This window comes from Anas acuta, chromosome 11 (assembly GCF_963932015.1).
Source record: "Anas acuta chromosome 11, bAnaAcu1.1, whole genome shotgun sequence".
In the NCBI taxonomy this organism is placed as follows: domain Eukaryota; kingdom Metazoa; phylum Chordata; class Aves; order Anseriformes; family Anatidae; genus Anas; species Anas acuta.
In genome coordinates this window covers 7,385,465-7,403,593 of record NC_088989.1, presented here as the reverse complement: position 1 = coordinate 7,403,593, position 18,129 = coordinate 7,385,465, and the positions used below count along the sequence as shown (strand labels likewise).

Sequence of the window (18,129 nt, the reverse complement as noted above, 5' to 3'; positions counted from 1 at the left end):
ATAAGGTTCCAAATGTCTCACTGCTGTGCTCCTGTTTTGTTTCAGAATTAATCAGATACAAGTTAGAGAAAGCTTCCGAAATCTGAACAGATGAAGATCAATTGATAAATCAACCCAGCGATTCACCGTAATTTCAAGGTACTGTGACATGCTTACCCACATATTTTTCTTAAGCATAATATTCACATACTTTAGAAGTGAGAAGCGTGGAGAACAGGATATTAACAGGGTTGCAAAGCAAGTCTGAAGTGTTACCAGATGCAGTGGGGAGACTTTAAAAAAAAAATTAAAAAAAAAAATGCAGGTGTTTAATATATGTTTCAGTGGGAAATAAAGCGACCTTACAATCAATCTAAAGGGAGTTCAAGCATGGAACAGTCAAACCTCAAGATAAAATCAAGTTGTATGACATATTTTGGTCACTTAGATGAAGTGAGCTGGTCAAGGAAGGTTTGGCATACAGACAATTTAACATTTTAGATTTATTTATTATATTTTAGAAGGCGTAAACTTCTTCTAAATAGTTATTTTGTCTATTTCAACATTTCTGTGGTACTTCAAGGTATTTGAAGGCTGTTATACTCTGGCATAAATCACAGCCTACCGGCTTCGTCAGTGCCATTGTCTGACATGTTCAGAAAGTAGAACTGTAAACTGAGGCAAGAACTGTACAGTTACTTGACAAAGAGAGAATTATGATGATAAAGTGAAGTTTTGGCTAAAAAGCTGGTATTGCAGACTATCAGGTACTGCAAATTCATTGATACAGTATCTGTTTCTTTCCCTGTTTCCCCAGTGTTTGTTTCTACTCTATATCATCATACACATTTCACCATTTTGTGTACTTTTTCTGATTAGAATGAAAGAAAAGATGTCATTCAGTCTTCATTTTTCTTATGCACAGACTTGGAGAATCCAGCCTGTTACAGTCTGACTAGTATTTGCTGTGCAAATCATCTTTTAATATATTTTTTAGAATAGATTGTAGCAGAAAGGACCATTACAGTTAGCATGGAGCTGGTCTGCAGAATTTATTTAAGTGGCAGAGTTGATCTGAGCTCGGGAAGAGTGAGGAATGTTTGTCATGGTGTGGCTCTTAAACTGCCCTGTTCTCTTGAACAGCTCAGCCAAAACTCTTTTTTTAACCTTTCATATTGCATTTGAAAATTCTTTTTGGAAAGTTTATGTGAAGCCAGGTGCTATTTCAGGAGGATAAATATTATAAAACTGTTACCTTTGTGTACTGCTTGCAAAATTGTACAATTTCTGGCACGTGGAAATGGAAGGGCAGTTAAGTCACATTTGATAAGTAAAGAAGGAAGTGTTTGCAAGGTTTTGTTAGATACAATATATTTTATTTTATAAAACATATTTTATTTTATAAAACAGATAGTATAAATTTTAGAATAAATGGCAATGGCATACATTTATCATTTGGGTCTTAAAATGTTATTTTAATATCACAATGTAGTCATCATGAAGTTTAGTTAAACTTGTGGGGGTGTCCATTGCATTCTTATCCCAACTCAGAACTCTTCTCAGATTTACTTACATTTATTTGCTTCCACTTCTCCTCCTCAGAAACAGATACTTCAAGTTAATTTCTAATCCTAACAATATTATTCTTTTCCCTGGCACACATAGGTTATAGTAAGTATCCACAATAATTTCACTTCCAAGTATATAAGGTAGATGTATTCCAACACTTCTGAGCATTTCAACTCCCTTTGAAGGGTTACTCATAAATAAAATTAAGCACATCAACCTCTTCCCAGGATCTGTGGGAAAAGGGTAATAGACTGTTATGGTTTGGTGTTTGAGTTTTTATCACATGCTGCTCATGGTTATTATCCTGAGTGATCACGGTCCTGTGTATAAAGGGAGAGGTTGGTTGATTTCACTGGAGGTGAGATTGAACTACAGATTACCATAATGCATGTTAGTAATGTATTAATATTATTCTGTGGTGTGGCTTAAATGAAATGGTCTATTTTGTTATGTCTGCATAGTTTTCTCATCACCTGGACATGATGATTTATATGAACTTTTTATCTCTTGCCTCCCTGCTTGCCCAATTATATTCCTGCACGTCTCAAACTGGAGACATATTTTAATACGCACGAAATGTGTTCCTAGTTCCACTGCTGTCAACAGGAGCTGACACCAGGGTCAGGATATTGCTTCGGTGTATCAGCTGCTTGAGTTGTCATTTCAGCCTGAATCTCATTTACCAACAAGTCTTCGCTGATAGTATTTGTTCTTAGTTTTTAAGTCCCTCTTGATCACATCAGACTTTTTAGCTATAATTAACTTACTTGATTTTCTTTAGTGCTGTAATGCCCCTCAGATCTTTTCCTCAACAGACTTTTTTTATGAATTCACTTTCTTTTTTTTTCTTCTAAGTACTGATAAAATGACACCCTTGCAGGCTCTCCCTGTCTCCCCCTTCCCGCTTTTAATTCATGCATCCTTTGCAGTCACTGTGGAAAATCACCAGCGACTCAATCGTATCGTTATCCTTCTGTTCGTAAAAGAGTTCAGCTGCAGACTCATCCTTGCTTTTTCATTCCAGATAAGAATTATCATATCTCAGGTCTTTTATGGTGGTTGTCTCATAGATTCTAACGAAACACCTGACTAAGGTGTTCCCTGTTTGAACAGCTTCCCAGGACCACCTGGCAAAAGGAGGAAACCTGCCAGTACAGGTGAAAAAATGCCTGCAGTGTCATGACACAAAATAACCATCCTCTGGAGTGTTAAGCAGTCGCATGCTGTTTGTAGGCATGCATGTCAGCAGAGCATTACCAGCCGTGGTTAATATGTCGTTAAATCTGTTTAGTGAGCTTTGAAGCTGTGGTTTTCCCTTTTTTTGTGTGTTTCCTTTCCTCTTCCTGACTTAATTCTTTCTTTCCTTTCACAGGCTGTGATGTATTTCTTTGTTTGTTTGTTTATGCTTTTTTCACCCCCACTATTTGTCTCTCTCCTCTACGTTATCTGCTGCTTCTGTTTTCCTGCCTCACATTTCCTTCTCCACTTCCTCTCTCCCTGAACTTAACTTACTCCTCCATGTTTGTTTTGTGTTTTGTTTTTTTTTCCTCTCAGCTCTTTGATGAATGAGTTGGGTATGTGTTCTCACTCACACACACAAGCAGCGTGTGGTTGTTTGATCACAATTCAGTCCCAATGCTGCTCCTTGTGCTGTTTTGCTTCCTTAGTTAAACCCCTCGAATTGTAGCATTTCTGGAAAACTTCGTTCTGTTAAAGGAGTGTGATTAAAGGAGCTATTCTTGACCAGATTCATCCCTCTTGACTCTAGGTGCCTAATAGAGGACCCTAATTCAGGTGCAGGGTCATCCTTGTCTTGCATGGTCTATGGGAAGAGAAGGGCTTCTTCAAAAACCGTTTGGGACCAGGAGGGACCAATCTGATCTCAAAAGTATCCCTGGCTCTCCACTGAGTGCCAAGGCAACTTTGAATGACCACGCTCCTTACCTGGGTGTCTCAGATTTATAACAGTCACCTGTTTAAAGTTTACAACGTTTTGAATTCTGTCCTTCTTCTAACATGATGGATTTTCAGGGGTTTGCCCCTAAAATCATCAATGCATCCATGTATAGCACTACGGAAACAATATAATTGAACTTGTGTGCCTTAAAAAAAAAAAAAAAAACAAACATATTCAGTATAGTGGGTTTGTGGAAAAGAATATTCTCTCCACCTCCAGTCCTTTTAAAAGGAGTTTTTCGTCTGTCCCTATTCCTGCTCTCTGACTAATCGGTCTTGTGCACTGAACTGATGAACTGATCTTTCTGCTGCCACTTTCCTCCCTCTGCTGGAATACTGATGCATTCACGACACAGTGCAAAAAAAAAATCACTACAGGAAGAAAGTTTACTAAAGGACAGCCTGAGGCCCAGGCAGCAGAATTAGATCTTGAGTGGGTATGTATAGGAAAAATAAGTTGTGAAAGAGAGACAGGAATAAAACACAACAACAGGTTTGAAAGAGGAAGAAGATCTTTGAAATAAAGGTACCTCTTTGGCTGGCACTTTTAAAGCAAGAGGCACTTCTGAGTAACTTGATGAGTATCAATGATAGAAACTGAAAATTTGATAATCTATTAGCTTGTTAAAGTACTTAGCTAATCAACAGTAATTTTGCCAAATTAAGCCATTTTACTTTTGTGTCATTTGATATACATACGTCAGTAATGATTAAAGAAAAGAGTCATGATGTAGAGCATTAATTAGATATATCACAGTAAAATCTATTGCTATTAAAAGGCAGGTGTTGGTGTCCTATGGCTCTGTATGGACACCCATCACTACTTGCATTAGGATCAATGTAAAATAAATAATAATAGAGGATTTTTTTTTGGAAATTTGAGGAACTAAGAATGAAAGAAATCAGTAGTAGATTTTTGTTTTCCTGTCTGGTTTTTACACCATAAAATTAGTTTAGGTTCTGCTCAGAAATTCAAGATTTTGAATTTCAACACCTGACAGACACGTCCCACTGATGTTTTTAGCTTTCATTATAAGTAGCTATTTATATTTTTAAGTATATTCTTGGATAATAAAGGAATAGGGTCCTTCATTCATCATTTATCTTTCAGCTCTGGCCCCATAAGCACCTCCTGCTCATGCTGAGACCTAAAATGAAGAGAGAGTCCATGGGTTTGGGCAACAGCAGTTCAGTTAGAAACAGGTGTAACCGACAGATCATGACCCAGCTCCAGAAGCTTTTATTAGTCCTGCTACAACTTCCTGCGATAGAAGTTGTTGTTTTTATCTAAATCTTGTAGAGTTTGAGTTATTTTAAGGAATTAGACTTGGAGTGACAGGGGAGAAGAGTTTCCCTCGCTGTTCTGCAGCGGATGAGCAGTTTTACAAGATACGTCCTGCGTGTGACAGAAGTTATCACTGGGGCCGAACACTGAATCTCCTTATAATTACAGCCTGTCCCATCCCCTGCCACGACTGCCCGATGTGCTTGTGTGTTCAGCTCCCTTACACGCACAAACGAGGCAAGGCACATCCCTAGCGGGTCGCGGTGCCGCGCTCCCAGGCTTGTATTTCACCCAAAATAGCGAAGCCTGGGCCGAGCGTGCACGCACACCTCCGCAGCGCTGCAACGGGGCCGTGCAAACCCTTCTGTTTACTGTTTGGCCTGCGGCTGCCTGGTTTTGCAAATACCAGCATACCACCTAGGGGACTGACGGGCAGCCCCCGGTGCTGCCGCCCGCGGTCCCACGCTGCCGAGATTTTTGTGTGGGATGCCGCAGGTTTGGGTCCCAGCGAGCGGGGTGGGTGCAGGGGGGGGGAAGCACAGGAACCTGGGCAGCAGAAAGGGTGCAGGGAGAGAGCAGCTTGCAATTCATAAATTGATTTATTTTAATTTAAAAATATATATTAATAAAATATAAAAATATATTAATGAATTAATATATTTTAATTTTTAATAAAAATCTAAAAAATTAATAAAAATCTAAAAAATTAATAAAAATCTAAAAAATTAATAAAAATCTAAATAAAATATAAAAATAAATAAAAAAATCTAAATAAAATAAAAATCTAATAAAAATCTAAAAAAAAAAAAACTTTTATTGAATATAAATTAAATTGTGCATAATCGCAGAACTTTGTTAGTGACAGTTTCTGGCCAGGACAGCATTTTTTCCCAAATCCTGCTCGTTTTTAGGGGGTAATTAAGAAGAAAGGCAGGTGGGGCAGCAAGGCTGGGGGCCCGACCCGCAGCCCCGGGACCCGCAGCCCCGGGACCCGCAGCCCCGGGACCCGCAGCCCCGGGACCCGCAGCCCCGGGACCCGCAGCCCCGGGACCCGCAGCCCCGGGACCCGCAGCCCCGGGACCCGCAGCCCCGGGACCCGCAGCCCCGGGACCCGCAGCCCCGGCCCTAACGGCGGCGGTGCCGGTGCCGGTGCCCCGGTGGCCGTGCCCTTAAGGTGGCTCCGAATTTAAGGAGGCTCCGGCGGGGCGGGGCGGAGCGGGCGATCCCGGCCCAGCCCCAGGCGGCCCCGTCGCAGCGGGGGGCCGGGCGGGTTCGTGACGCGGTCGTTGTTTTTTTTTGGTTTTTTGTTTTTTTTTGTAGGGTCGCCCCATGGAACCGGGGGATCCCCGCCGCTCTTGAGGCAGCGCCGCCGGCCCGACAGGCGCCTCACTCACCTGGGCGGCGGAGAGGGAGGCAGCGCCCCGCGCAGCATGGGCACCCGGCTCCGGGCCCTCGGGCCGCCGCGCAGGTGAGGTGCGGGGGGGGCGGGGGGGGCAGCGGGATTTGGGGCAGAACCGCGGGATTTGGGACTTGGAGGAAAGAGGAGGGGGGGGGTTGAGGGGACTCGAGAACCCCGCGGCGCCACCTTAAGCGCGGCGCCACCTTAAGCGCCCGCCGCCTTGTCTCGGTGCATTGTAGCAGCGGAAAGAATGTCGGCGCGGGCCGCGGGTGACGTCAGAAGGGAGCAGCGCACAGCGGCGGCGGCGGCGCCCAGGCAGCGGCAGCGGCAGCTCCGGGCCCGGCCCCGGCCCCGGCCCCGGCCCCGGCCCGGCGAGGGAGGCGCGGGCGGAGGAGGCGGGAGCGGAGCCGGCCCCGCCGTCACCGCAGCGGCAATGGCGGCCGTCGGGGAGCGCAGGTCCCTGCCCAGCCCCGAGGCGATGCTGGGGCAGCCCTGGAGCCACTGGGTCGACGCTGCCAAACTGCACGGGAACGACGGTGAGAGCCCCGCGGGGGGTGGCCCTGCCCGGCCCCCGGCCCCGCAGCCCGCTGCCGTGCCCCCCAAACCCGTCCCCTTTTCCCTTCCCAGCGCACCGGGGCTTGGGGCAGCCCCAGCACGGCACAGCGGGGTCCCCAACGCCACCCGGGTCCCCCAACGTCACCCGGGTCCCCCAACGCCAACGGGTTCCCCAGCACCGTGCCCCCAACGCCATCCCCTTCCGCTCCTCCGGCCCCACGGACGCCGCTTGTCACCCGGTGCCATGCTCCCCGACCCTGTCACGGCCCCACACCTGTCCCTGTCCTCGTCCCGGGGGGCTGCGGGGGTCCCACCGTGCGGTGTCACTGAGCTCTGGGGGTTTTCTGCTTGCAGGGGCGGCGTTAGAAGAAAGTTTCAAGGAATACGGGAAAAATCGAGAAGCGATGCGACTCTGCCGAGAAGGTGAGTGTGGGGTGTTCTTGACCGAAAGCACCCCAAGAAGTTTTTCTGATGGCGACTCCTGACCAGAGGACACGCGTAGGGGAGAAAGGAGGCTTCTCGTCAGTGCTGGCGCTTCAGTTTGGGCACCTGTGGCCTGGCGACCAGGGATGTGATTGGCGTTGTTATTAAGTTAACACCTAACCAAAACTCCGGGGTTGAACGTAGGTCACTTATCGCATGGCGTTTATCGTGTTTTCAGTGGGATTTTCTTTGGCCCTAAGCAGTCCCGAGGAAGTTGCGTGACCAGGGCCGCTAATATCTTCTCTTGAGCCAGTCTATTTTCACTCAGAATATAATCCGTGCCGGTAGCTGGACGCAGGTCTCCCTCCCTGTCATGTCAGTGCGTTGTGTTTATTTGTTACTGCGAAGCGAGAGTGACCTTTCACCTGCGATTAGCAAAAGCACACGAAGGGCCGGGTTCGCTTCAAAAGTAGCACTGCTGCTTAAGCTTGTAACCAAATGATGAATGACACCGGTAGGGTATGGTAACTGTGTGGCAGGGAGTGGGAAAAGCAGCAACAGCCTGACTTTTGATGTGCGATTTCATTTCTTTCCTTTTTATTTTTTTCTTTTTCTTTCCAACTTCCTAAAACTTTCATGTTATTGTTACTGCAAGTTCACTTCAGCAGACTTTTTTACTGAGAAGTGCAGGGTGCAGTAGGCCTCGCTGCTTTAAATACTAGCTCAGTTACACTCAAGTCACTTATTTGACACTGCTCGAAATGGAAGACTGAGTTTGTAAACTTCGTTAACAGTTGTAGAAAGTGGGACTTGCCAGGGACCTTAGGGGACGATCTGATTCAGCACTTCTCTGCTTGTGAGCTACAAGCAGCAAGTGAAAATTACGGAGGCTGTGCCAGTGTGCTTTAAGATGGGGAGGCAGTAATCTGTACAGAAGCTGATTCAAAATGTCTACTTATTGTAGAATTTGTAGCGTTGCTAAAATTTAGGGAAAAAAAGCAATTATAGGACCAGATTCAGTGGGCACTGGGCTGTAAGAGAGATGCAGTAGAATCCTATGCTGCGGTATACAGAAACGTTTGTACCATTTTGCCATCACTTTTGTGTGTGTATAAGTTCTTGGGTGTTTGAAAAGCACCTTAATACTTTATTGCTGAGTTCTTGTCTAGTATTTCTGTTGGATGTTTAATTTATTTTTCTGAACTGGCAAATCACTTGTGCTAAAACAACACTTGTAACAATAAGCACACATTATCCTAGCAAAGATTTTGCTAATAAGGATTTTCAAACATTCTTTCTTATTTCTACCTCATAAAATACAAGCATCTAAGGTTTCCAGTTTTTAAAGATTAGCTGGCAGGGTGATGAATAATCTTTTTTCTTTTTTTTTTTTTTTTTTTTTTTTTTTCCCTGAAGAGAGATCGTGAAACTATTTTTTTTGCATAGGCTGACCACTGAGACACAGCTTCTCTCCACTGCATCCAACCATGTGAATTGTAGGATTATGGCTAGAAGGAAGTTTGTAAAAATTAAAAAAAAATCAAGATCTAGAAGTGGAACTTAGTAGCTCTGTCAGACATCCAACAGTCTTTTTGACTGCTGTATGACATGTGAATGAGACACTGACTTGGCATACACCTATAGCTGGTCTGCAGGGAGCTCAGCCTACAAATTAGAGCAAAAGATAAAGTTGTGCTAATTAAGTGTGCACTTAAAGAACTAGGGGAGTGGCAAAACGTGCTGGCATGTGGATGCATTGTGTTATCAAATAAGGTTTTGAGAACACTGTAACTGGTTCGATTTCCCAGGAAGAATTTTGCATTCAAAATTGAGGAACTGACATTTATTAAGTAATTGGGCTGTCTAAACAATGGATCTTAACATGAAAAATATGAATCAAATTATAAATTTTACCAAATCAATTCAAACTTCAAGATTTTTGTCATACCACACAGTATTTATGTAAGGTTAAATACACAACTCGCTGTATAGAGAAAGTTCCTTCTCTTCAGATTGGGCGTTGAGTCAGAGGCCCAACTTGACAAAAGGATTTCAAGGTTATTTAGACTAATTTAACCTTGTATTGCAACTCTTCCAGTTTGCATAAAAGAATTAAATATTCATGGCCTGGAGAGGGAGAGAAGAAGGGAATATGAATTTACAGTCCACTTATTTGAAGTGGGTTCAAAACCAAGAGCTGTTTTCTTTATTTAACAATTGTCAACTTCCAGATCAGGCTCCCACTGGCCTGTACCCACTGGCTTGTAGCTGTTTCCTTTCCCACATGGTCTTTCTCTAATTTCAGTCTTCTGGTGGGAATTAGCTTCAACATCAGTCTGCCTGATGGTGAGAGATGTGTTTCAAGCTTTCAGGCAGCAGAGTGTGGATCTCCTGAACGAGGAGTGAGTGTTCTCATTGCCATAATGCTGTATGATTAACGTTACCAGCTTGTGTTTTGATGGAAAAGAAGCATGCTTGTTATTCTTTTACAGGAATAAAGGACACGAATATGTAATTCCAGGACATACCTGTAAGCTTTGAAGAGAGGCAGGGTTTCAGGCGTTTGTCACTGGAATTTCCTACTTGCTGATCAGGCAGCTCCTCTCAACGTGCTGGTTGTTGCGAAGCCTGATGAATCCTTAATACCTGTCAGGAATGCCAGTTCCATGGAGGGATCAGGAAACCAAAATTAGTTCAAAGTCTCAAATGTGTTTATTATATCAAACCCTTCTTGACATACCCAAGCTTGCGTTGAAGTAACAACTAGAAATTGGGTTGTCTTCCCTAACTCCCTGTGTTCCTCTTGTACTTCCCCGATCCACTGTTCTACTGTGCTTTCTCTTCTGCTAATCCATAATGTACAATCTTTCCTGCTGGGCTCCTCGAAGACCTTCACAAAAGTGAGAATTTCACTGGATGCTTTCCCACATGTCGCTTTCTGAGGCACTAAGAGTCCATGCTGAGCTTTGATGTAGAAATTAGAACCACGGGAATATGGTACAGGCCCAAAGCACTTGGCTCGCTTGTGGTATGGAAAATCCCCAACAGATGGAAACGAGAAACGGGCATCCTTCAGCATGGGAAAATCTTATTTTAAGGTACACTCTAGGCCTTACTTTGTCTTCGTACACTGAAATCATCTCATGACAAACTGCTATCAATGCACGGCCACGTTAGAAGCAATTGTACTGCAGTTATTTTCACAAGTAGTTCATACGACAGAACTTAGCTCATCCCAGCACTTAATTGCTTGCTATTTGCGAACCAGCTGAAGGTGTGACTTCTCTGCCACATGGTTTGCTGCGATGAATAAACAGAAACATGTTGCATTATAGTCTGTAAATGCGTTCTAAAATGAGGCAGAAAATCTAGTCATGTTCATTTGTCTTACATTTTAAAATACAACTCACGTTATGTATACGTGGTTCATCTTAGAGATGCAGTAGACATCAAAAGGAGGTTGATGCTTTTGTACCCTATGACACTTTCTTTTTTGTGTTAAATTCTTAGTGTTAAACTGTCATACTCTGATTACAGCAAACATAATCATTTTTCAGGAGATTCTTGCTGCCCATTGTTGGATTTGGTCTGCTTTTGAAAAACATTTTCTAACCTATTATTGTTGCAAAGATGATCTTTAAATGGAACTGTGGTTGCCTGCGTAGAGTTTATTCACCGTAACTTTGTCAGGCTCCAACAGAGTGAACTTTTGCTTCTTGCAAAATTTGACAACAGGTTGGTTCATTTCAATCTGTGGATCAGGAGAGCTTTGAGTAGAAATGATGTGGCCTAAACCTGGTCCTTGGACTGGGGCTTAGCCCTCCCATGGTCCCTGAGACTCCCCAAACCAACCAGCAACCCCCCACCCCTTCCAGTAAAGTTTCAGTTGCTACCAACTGTCTCGTACGTTATTTTAAAACCCCGCCCTTCAAAAAATAAACCAAAACCCACAAGGCTGTATTAGGAAGGCAGAGACAGAAAGAACATGTGTGCTCTTAGCAAAGATGCAATCATTACATTTGCAGTAGTGCTTCTTAATGTGTGCCACCCCTTTGGAGTGGTTGGGGTGAAAGTCTGTCAGATTGCTGCAATGATTTATGAAATAATTTAGAAACATAGGTATAATAAGAAAAATGCTAAGGAAGCGATAGCATCTGAGGATGGAAAATAAAATAGCGGGGAAGAGAGATTGGGTTAGGCAATTTGAAGTTCTTTGAGTGCATGTGTTTTTGATAACGTATCCAGTGCATGCTGAAGTTTTGGGCAGTCTTTACTAGAGCTTAAGCATCTTTTTCTTTCTGTTACACATACAGACCTATTTCTTAATTTATTTTTTAATTGTGAACCCCTTGGTCCTATCTATATCTAGTGCTTCAGTGGTACTGTCACCACAGTTTACAGATAACTGGCAAGAAAGTACAGGAAGAGGAGGAAGGTGACAGCGTTTGCAGCTTAGGTCATGAGCTGGGTTTGATCAATTACCATTGAAAGGCTGTTGTGTCTTGTCTAACAACTCCTTGTCACCCTTACAGCATCCGTAAAGTCTGGCGGTGATGTAGTGGTTTGTACTCGAGGCTCTGAGGTTCCCGAGGAGGCTGTGGAGGTAGATGCTGAGGAGACAGCTGTGGTATCGTAGGCTGAGGCTGGTTCAGTGATGGTCCATGATGTGTTAGGTGTGCTCGGAGGGTTCACAGCTCAGAACTGGTGCTGTCTGTGTGACCGGGTGGCCTGGTACCACTCTTACAGTTTTTAGACTATGCTTGTCTTACTTAGTAAAGCACATTCTGAATTTTCTGTGAGAGCACAGACTGTCAGTTTTTGGTAGGTGGCTTCGGAAGACTTTGTTACCATAGGGATCTATCAGGAGAGCAGGTGGGAACAAATTCTGTTCATCGTGTCACCTGATAGCAGTTGAACTTCTGGTCACGAACAGTTAGTATGTCCTGGGGAGGCAGAAGGGGGGGAAGGAGGAGGGCAAAAAAAAAAAAGACTCAATGAACCTCTAGGGCATTCAGCAGACAGCAGAAGCTTTGGGATTTGATTATATTAATTGTTATTAATGGACGTTAGCAGAGCTGTGAGAGTACCGAGAGCGGTGTGATGAACTCTTGTTCTTCTGGAGCCTGTGCTCAGAAAGGCTGAGCAGGGAAATCCAGGGCTGGGCCAGGAGGGCTCCCTGGAAGCATCTTTAGCACATAGACAGACCCAAGGTCTAGAATTTTCCCAGCAGCAGGTTTAATAAATAATTAAAGTGTTGGTGAAACTTTTATTCCAATATTAAGTTGTAAATACAAGTGAGAGACAGCATCTTATTTCAAATTTAAATTTGTTTTTATTCAGCCTTGGGAGGTGCTCTACTGAGTTGATTTTTGTTGTGTTAAATCATGTCAAAGATACTTAGAGGGCTCTATAGTCCTTGACTGCCTGCAAATACACTGTGAGAATTTTTAATAGAGTGAGATAAATATTTCAAGGTAGCAGCACAACGTGCGATGCTTCTTTTTTGGCATTCTGCGTAGCTATGCTCAGGCTGTAATCAGATAAATCTCTTCTTCATTTCATTGCATCTTAATTGACTATTTACACGAAGAATTTTAAGCATTTGTGGACTGATTATTGTAAAACAGTTACAAGGAGACTTTAAAAGTGCGTTGAGCTGTTTAAGAAAATTGTAGAGACTTTACAAGAGAGCTTGAAAAACACGGAATTTGAAAGGTTGCTAATTGTGAGAATATCTGCAGTGTCTGGCCCTGGTTTTCTTTCTCCTTGTTATTTTTTTCACTTAAAACCAAGTTCTGTTTACAATATTTAATTATTTCTGGTGAGATGAGTCACATGTTATAAATAGAATATTGTGATGTTAGCCTGCAAGTTAGAACTGTGTCATCCTATGCTGTGAAGCAACTTTGCAGGTTTTAGATACTACCAGAGTATTAGACTGTGACTGCAAGGCCTTGGAGACTTCCACTGGAAGTGCAGCTCCAGAACTGCCTCAATCCATCTGTTAAATTCCCGCTTCCTCACATATTTTTTTAAAAAACCTTTGAAATAGCTGTCTGTGCACGTACAGCCAGGAGTTCACCCTTATCTACCGCTTGTTAAGTTATGTATGATTAGCTAGGCTGTTCCTATGCAGGAGAGTTGATGTCTTGATAATAATTGATTAAGTATTGCTTTTTCCATAGTTTCTGTTCTGTATTTAATGACAAACGCTCAGTAAGAGAAGAGCAGTGCAAGAAGTATTGCACAGAACTGTGATTTCCATGTGAGCTGGTAACACAACGCTCTTCTAAATAGAGCAGGAAAGACAAAAAGGCTTGGTGAAGGGTACTTCTAACTAAATTGGGTTAAGAGGATGCAGATTGCTCTCTCTCTAAGGTAACTATTTTAAAAGCTATTTCTTCCATTGCAGGGGAGCTAGAAAAGGAAATGCACGCAGTTCTTACACCTCTTCTCACTATGCATAGCCTATGGCTATAACGGCCAAGTGCCAGCTGGGGTTACGTGTGATCTCATCGCTTCTTAGACAGGAAAGATTTCAGCTTTCATAGATCATGATAATATTTGATTCGTAATCAAGTATTCTAAATAATATTTAAGATGCCTAAAAAATATTTTCTTCTCTTTTAATGAAGGAAATCGCCACTGTGGCGTAAGTTGCCCGTATATTGGATACTCATCATGATTCCCTAAGTGTTCTTGGGGTGCATCACATGGATGAATACAGCTTTGCATTTATACTTTGTAAGCAGCGCTAAAATCTGCTAATTCAAAGTATAACGGAGAAGAGTAGCATGAACGTAAAAGTGGTTGTCATGCAAGGGAAAGAATTTGTTGTAATCTGTGTTCCTGTTGCTAGAAAGCCTCCTGCAATCCAAAGTTGTCCCTGCTTGTGCAGGCTGTGTGTGATGTGAGCTAGGCTGGGTGGCACGCTGTCTCTCCTTGTAAGTTGGGTAACCCCAGACACTCCGAGGTGTGACTTCATCGAAGGAGCTTGCACGCACAGCTTTCCCACGTCACTTGGATCGCTAGCTTTGCAAACAGTCACTTTCCTGGTAAATGTACTAACTTACTTGGCTTGAGTAGAAGAGAAGTAAATACTCAAATACTCAGTTATTTGTGTGTAAACACTGCTGTCGGCCTTTGTGGAATAAGCTGTGCAGTGGTAACCTGCTTTCCCATGAGAAAGATTGTTTATTTACAAGCTCATTCCAGTCCTGATTTCTGCTGTCAACGATAGCTTCAGCCTAGCTAGCAGACAAACTTCACTGGTAATAAGAGGTGAAAGAGATAATTCGTTATGCCTCCCTTCTCTTCTGCTGGGATTACAGCAGTCAGAAAACTTACGCAGTATTCTTGATCTGCTTTTCTCTGGATAAGCAGGACTTTACTCGTACCTTTCATCAGCTACATTTGTAGTGTAATAGAGAAAGCAGCGTTCTCAAATGGCACTCTAAAAAAATGTATACAAAATGATTGAAGTGCTCAAATCCCATAGAGAGCAGCTGTGAGGTTGTAAATCTGTGATGTGCACTTTTTCTTAAATCCAGTGATCGTATGGTTTTATTTGCAAAACAGTTTGGACTATTTGACGTTGGTATGGTTGCCTGAATGTCCTACAGCAGCTTTCGTTAAAAGGAAGTTTAGAAGCTTTAATGAGTTAAATTTGAAAAGTAAATAGTAGACTGAATGCACAGTAAATGGGATGTTTGTTTTCCTTTACACTCGCATTCCATTATGTTTTGGCCTTCATAAATGCAGTTTTATGTGTACAGGGTTTTTTTTTTCACTGGCTGCATAAACTACATAGTATTTGTTGTCAGTGGGAAAACTGGAGTGCTGCCAGCTTATAAAGTGGTATCTGGGGATGGGAGCTCTTGTCATGAGCCACTGAAGTCAACAAAGGTTTTGCTTGTGACCGGAGCGAGGACACGGGATCAGGTTATTGGGCTCCGCAGGCGAGAGTTTGTGATTTTAAGATAGCCACATTCACTAGAATTTTGTGATCAAACAACCAGTAGAGAAATACTTTGCTATGCAAACATTTTAATTGTTCCCCCCTAGACGTTGTAGCCATCGCTTTGTCAAGGTGCCTATAGCCTGAATGACACCCTCCGGCCTTGGGCTCAGGCTAAAACACAGCACCAAATCTGCACCAGTTTCCACCTAGGGTGTGGTTCTGTGATCTGCTTTCTCCCGGCAGTGCTGCTTAATGCAGCCCCTCCGTCTCTGCTGAATGAACCATTTGTGAAATAATGGTCGCATTCCAACTTTGAAGTTGTTTTCCAAAACATGATGGTTGCTTAATGAAAAAGAAAAAAAAAAACACTTTTCCAGCACATATTTTGTTTGGTAATCCTAAAATCCATTGGGCCATGCTTGACTGTGTATCTTTTCAGAGTGAATCTGACCTAAGTTTTTGTTTGACTGCCTACATGGTTTTATCATATAGTAGATCTCGTATCTTGGTTATCTGTGAGAGTGTTAGAGATGTTATATCAGCGAATAACTACAGTACAGATCAGGATTAGTTATAATACATGAGTCTGTTGTTAAAAATAAACAGCAAGTAAGAATTAGTTTGCATTGTTTAATGGTTAGTATTATCTATTTTTTAGCTAATGACTGAAAATAAGTTATTATGTCAGAAAACTAGGTATTAGAAATGATTTTTTTCTCTGACTGAAATTCCTGAGGTAGTTCCCGGTAAGTTTGTGAACAGGAGGGACAGCATTCGAATCTAGGTTACTGCTGAGGGGGACTTGGTGTCACCTATGTCTGTCTCTTATCAGACAGATGTTGCAAATGATGCCAAAAGGAAAAAAAGAGACATCATCTGTATGGTATCGGTAAATGCAAACCATACCAAATACACTTCTAAACGAATCTGTATTGGTGTGGGATATCCAGAGATTTGGGTTAACTGACTTTATTTTTGGTGGATATGTCAAAGGAATGAAAATTGTGCCCAATAGTTGGACACTGTGTGTCAGATAATTAAGACAGCCTTGCAAAATCATTTGGAAAGCAGCTTTCAAAATAAGGCATTTTCCCAGGAAATGTTAAAATTGTCTGTTTCGTTCCTCTTTAATTAAGGTTGCTCTTGAAACGTATTAAAGTAGTTTAACTTGCTTCGTACAGCTGGAAGGCTTTATTGGCCTTTGGTCTGTAAAGAATATAATTCTGGTTTTTAGGATGCTCTGCTAGCTAATTTTTATTTTTAATATAGTATCTGTGTTTGAGTGTCTATGTTCCGCTCTGCTGGGAGAGATCACAGTCATGCAGTTCTCCCTGGGACTACGTGGAAATATTTGAGAGGAAAAGCTTGAACAAACCTCCTGATAGGCAGCATTTACTTCCAAAAAATACTTTAAAGGTGAATTTCAGTGGGGAAATTCATTTTCATGCCTGTGTAAGTTGTGCTGACCCAAAGCAAGTCCAGAAATCGTGCTTGTTACAAAGCTCCTGTTCCATATTGCAGTTCATAATTTACAAAGAAGTTTTGAGCCAAAGCGAATATATCTGTATTGCTTACCCAAGCTAGTGTAATACATGCTTATGCAACAGGTTGTAAATTTTTGGTCTAAATACTCTTTTTCTTGGTTGAATGATTGAAGGGGGACTTTTTATTACTGAGTCCGATCCAGGACTTGGGGAAATTTGTTGTCTGAAGTGCACCTGGTGCAGTTTGTGTCAGGTTGGCGGGCTGGCTGGAGCCCTTGCCTGTGCTGGGGCTCCTGCAGGAGCTGCCCCGATAGCCAGCTGCCTGGTTTGTGGGGTCTGGCCGTTTTAGGGCTGCTGTGCTGATTGGAGCGGGGACAAAGAACCCAAAACATGAAGGCCTCTGTCTGGGAAGTGTCCCTTTGGTTCCCCAGGCAATCAGCTCGTGTCCTGAAATGCAGGGGCCCGCACCGCTGTGTTGTTTGCTGGGATCAAACCAGCGAGTCCCTTCAGTCATTCCTGTGGCCTGAACGTAATGATCTGAAGCGCTGGCTTGATAGCCTTGGAGATAAGAACGCTATTTTTATCCGCCGAGTAGGTAGAGCACGGGAGAAGGGAGCGAAGTGCTGAGAGCGGGCTGTCGCTGTGCTCCTCCGAGCCTTGTGTGCGACTGCTGGGGATGGAAAAGGATTTGGGGTGCGGAGCTGCCCTTCTCTGCCACCTCGCCAGGATCCTTGGACATGGCAGTGACCGTGTGCCGGGCTCCTCAGCGTGAAGGCGTGAGGGTCTGTAACACCACCAGAGGCTCCCCGTTGTGGGGAAGGCAAGGCAGGGGGGCTGTGTGCCGGCAGTGCCGGCTTGAGGGGAGCCCCCGGGGGTGTCCATGCCCCCGTGCTGCCCTCGCTGTGCTCCTGCAGTGTCCTTCCCGGGGTGCTCGGTGTGGTGGCAGGGAGCAGGAGCTGGGAGCCTGCTTTGGGAAGGTGGCCGTGTTTGTTTTCAAAAGCCAGAGGCTGGTAAACTCTATGCGTTTCTGAGGGTGTCAAAGGAGCTGTTTACCTTTCAGTTTGCTGTTATCTTTTTAATCTCGTTCACCGTTGTCATCCTGTGTCATCTCCGAGCTGCTGCACTCCGGGCCTCTCTAATGCTGGCTCCGTGTGCTCCTTGCTGTGTGCTCCTCTTCCTTCTGACCCCGCTCGTCCTCCGTGCCACCTCCCCGCGGGCTGGTGGCCGGGCCCGGCTCTGTGACACCGCTGCCCACAGCCCCTGCCCTGGATGTGTCTCCTCTGCTTCCGTCTGCACAAGGATGATTTCTCTGGCTTGCTGCTGGTGTAAGCAGGTTTGTTCTTCTTACAGCCTTCTTGACCAGTTCAGGAGGATTTTTTCTCCACAAAAGTAGGATATTCTGCTACTTGGCTGGCATACAAAAGAGAAGAGTGCTTTCCTTCATCCCCCTGTACGCCTGGGTCTGTTCACGCATGTCCATGCACCTTCCTCCCACGTGTACCCAGAGGACCTCTAGCTG

General features: G+C 43.7%; 1 protein-coding gene across 5 annotated transcripts in view; it reads left to right on the top strand.

Moving 5' to 3' along the window:
- Positions 1-18,129, top strand: part of ATXN7 (ataxin 7) — a 78,943-nt gene that overhangs the window by 16,816 nt on the left and 43,998 nt on the right. For 4 of the 5 annotated variants that reach the window (XM_068695085.1, XM_068695089.1, XM_068695084.1 and 1 more), the window contains 4 exons: positions 46-138; positions 6,110-6,257; positions 6,428-6,724; positions 7,098-7,166. In XM_068695085.1, coding sequence (XP_068551186.1) covers positions 6,439-6,724; positions 7,098-7,166 — 355 coding nt within the window. In that variant the 5' untranslated portion in view covers positions 46-138; positions 6,110-6,257; positions 6,428-6,438. Of the gene's footprint in view, positions 1-45; positions 139-2,618; positions 2,706-6,109; positions 6,258-6,427; positions 6,725-7,097; positions 7,167-18,129 lie in introns of all 5 variants that reach the window. The other variant, XM_068695086.1, reaches the window with a different exon arrangement.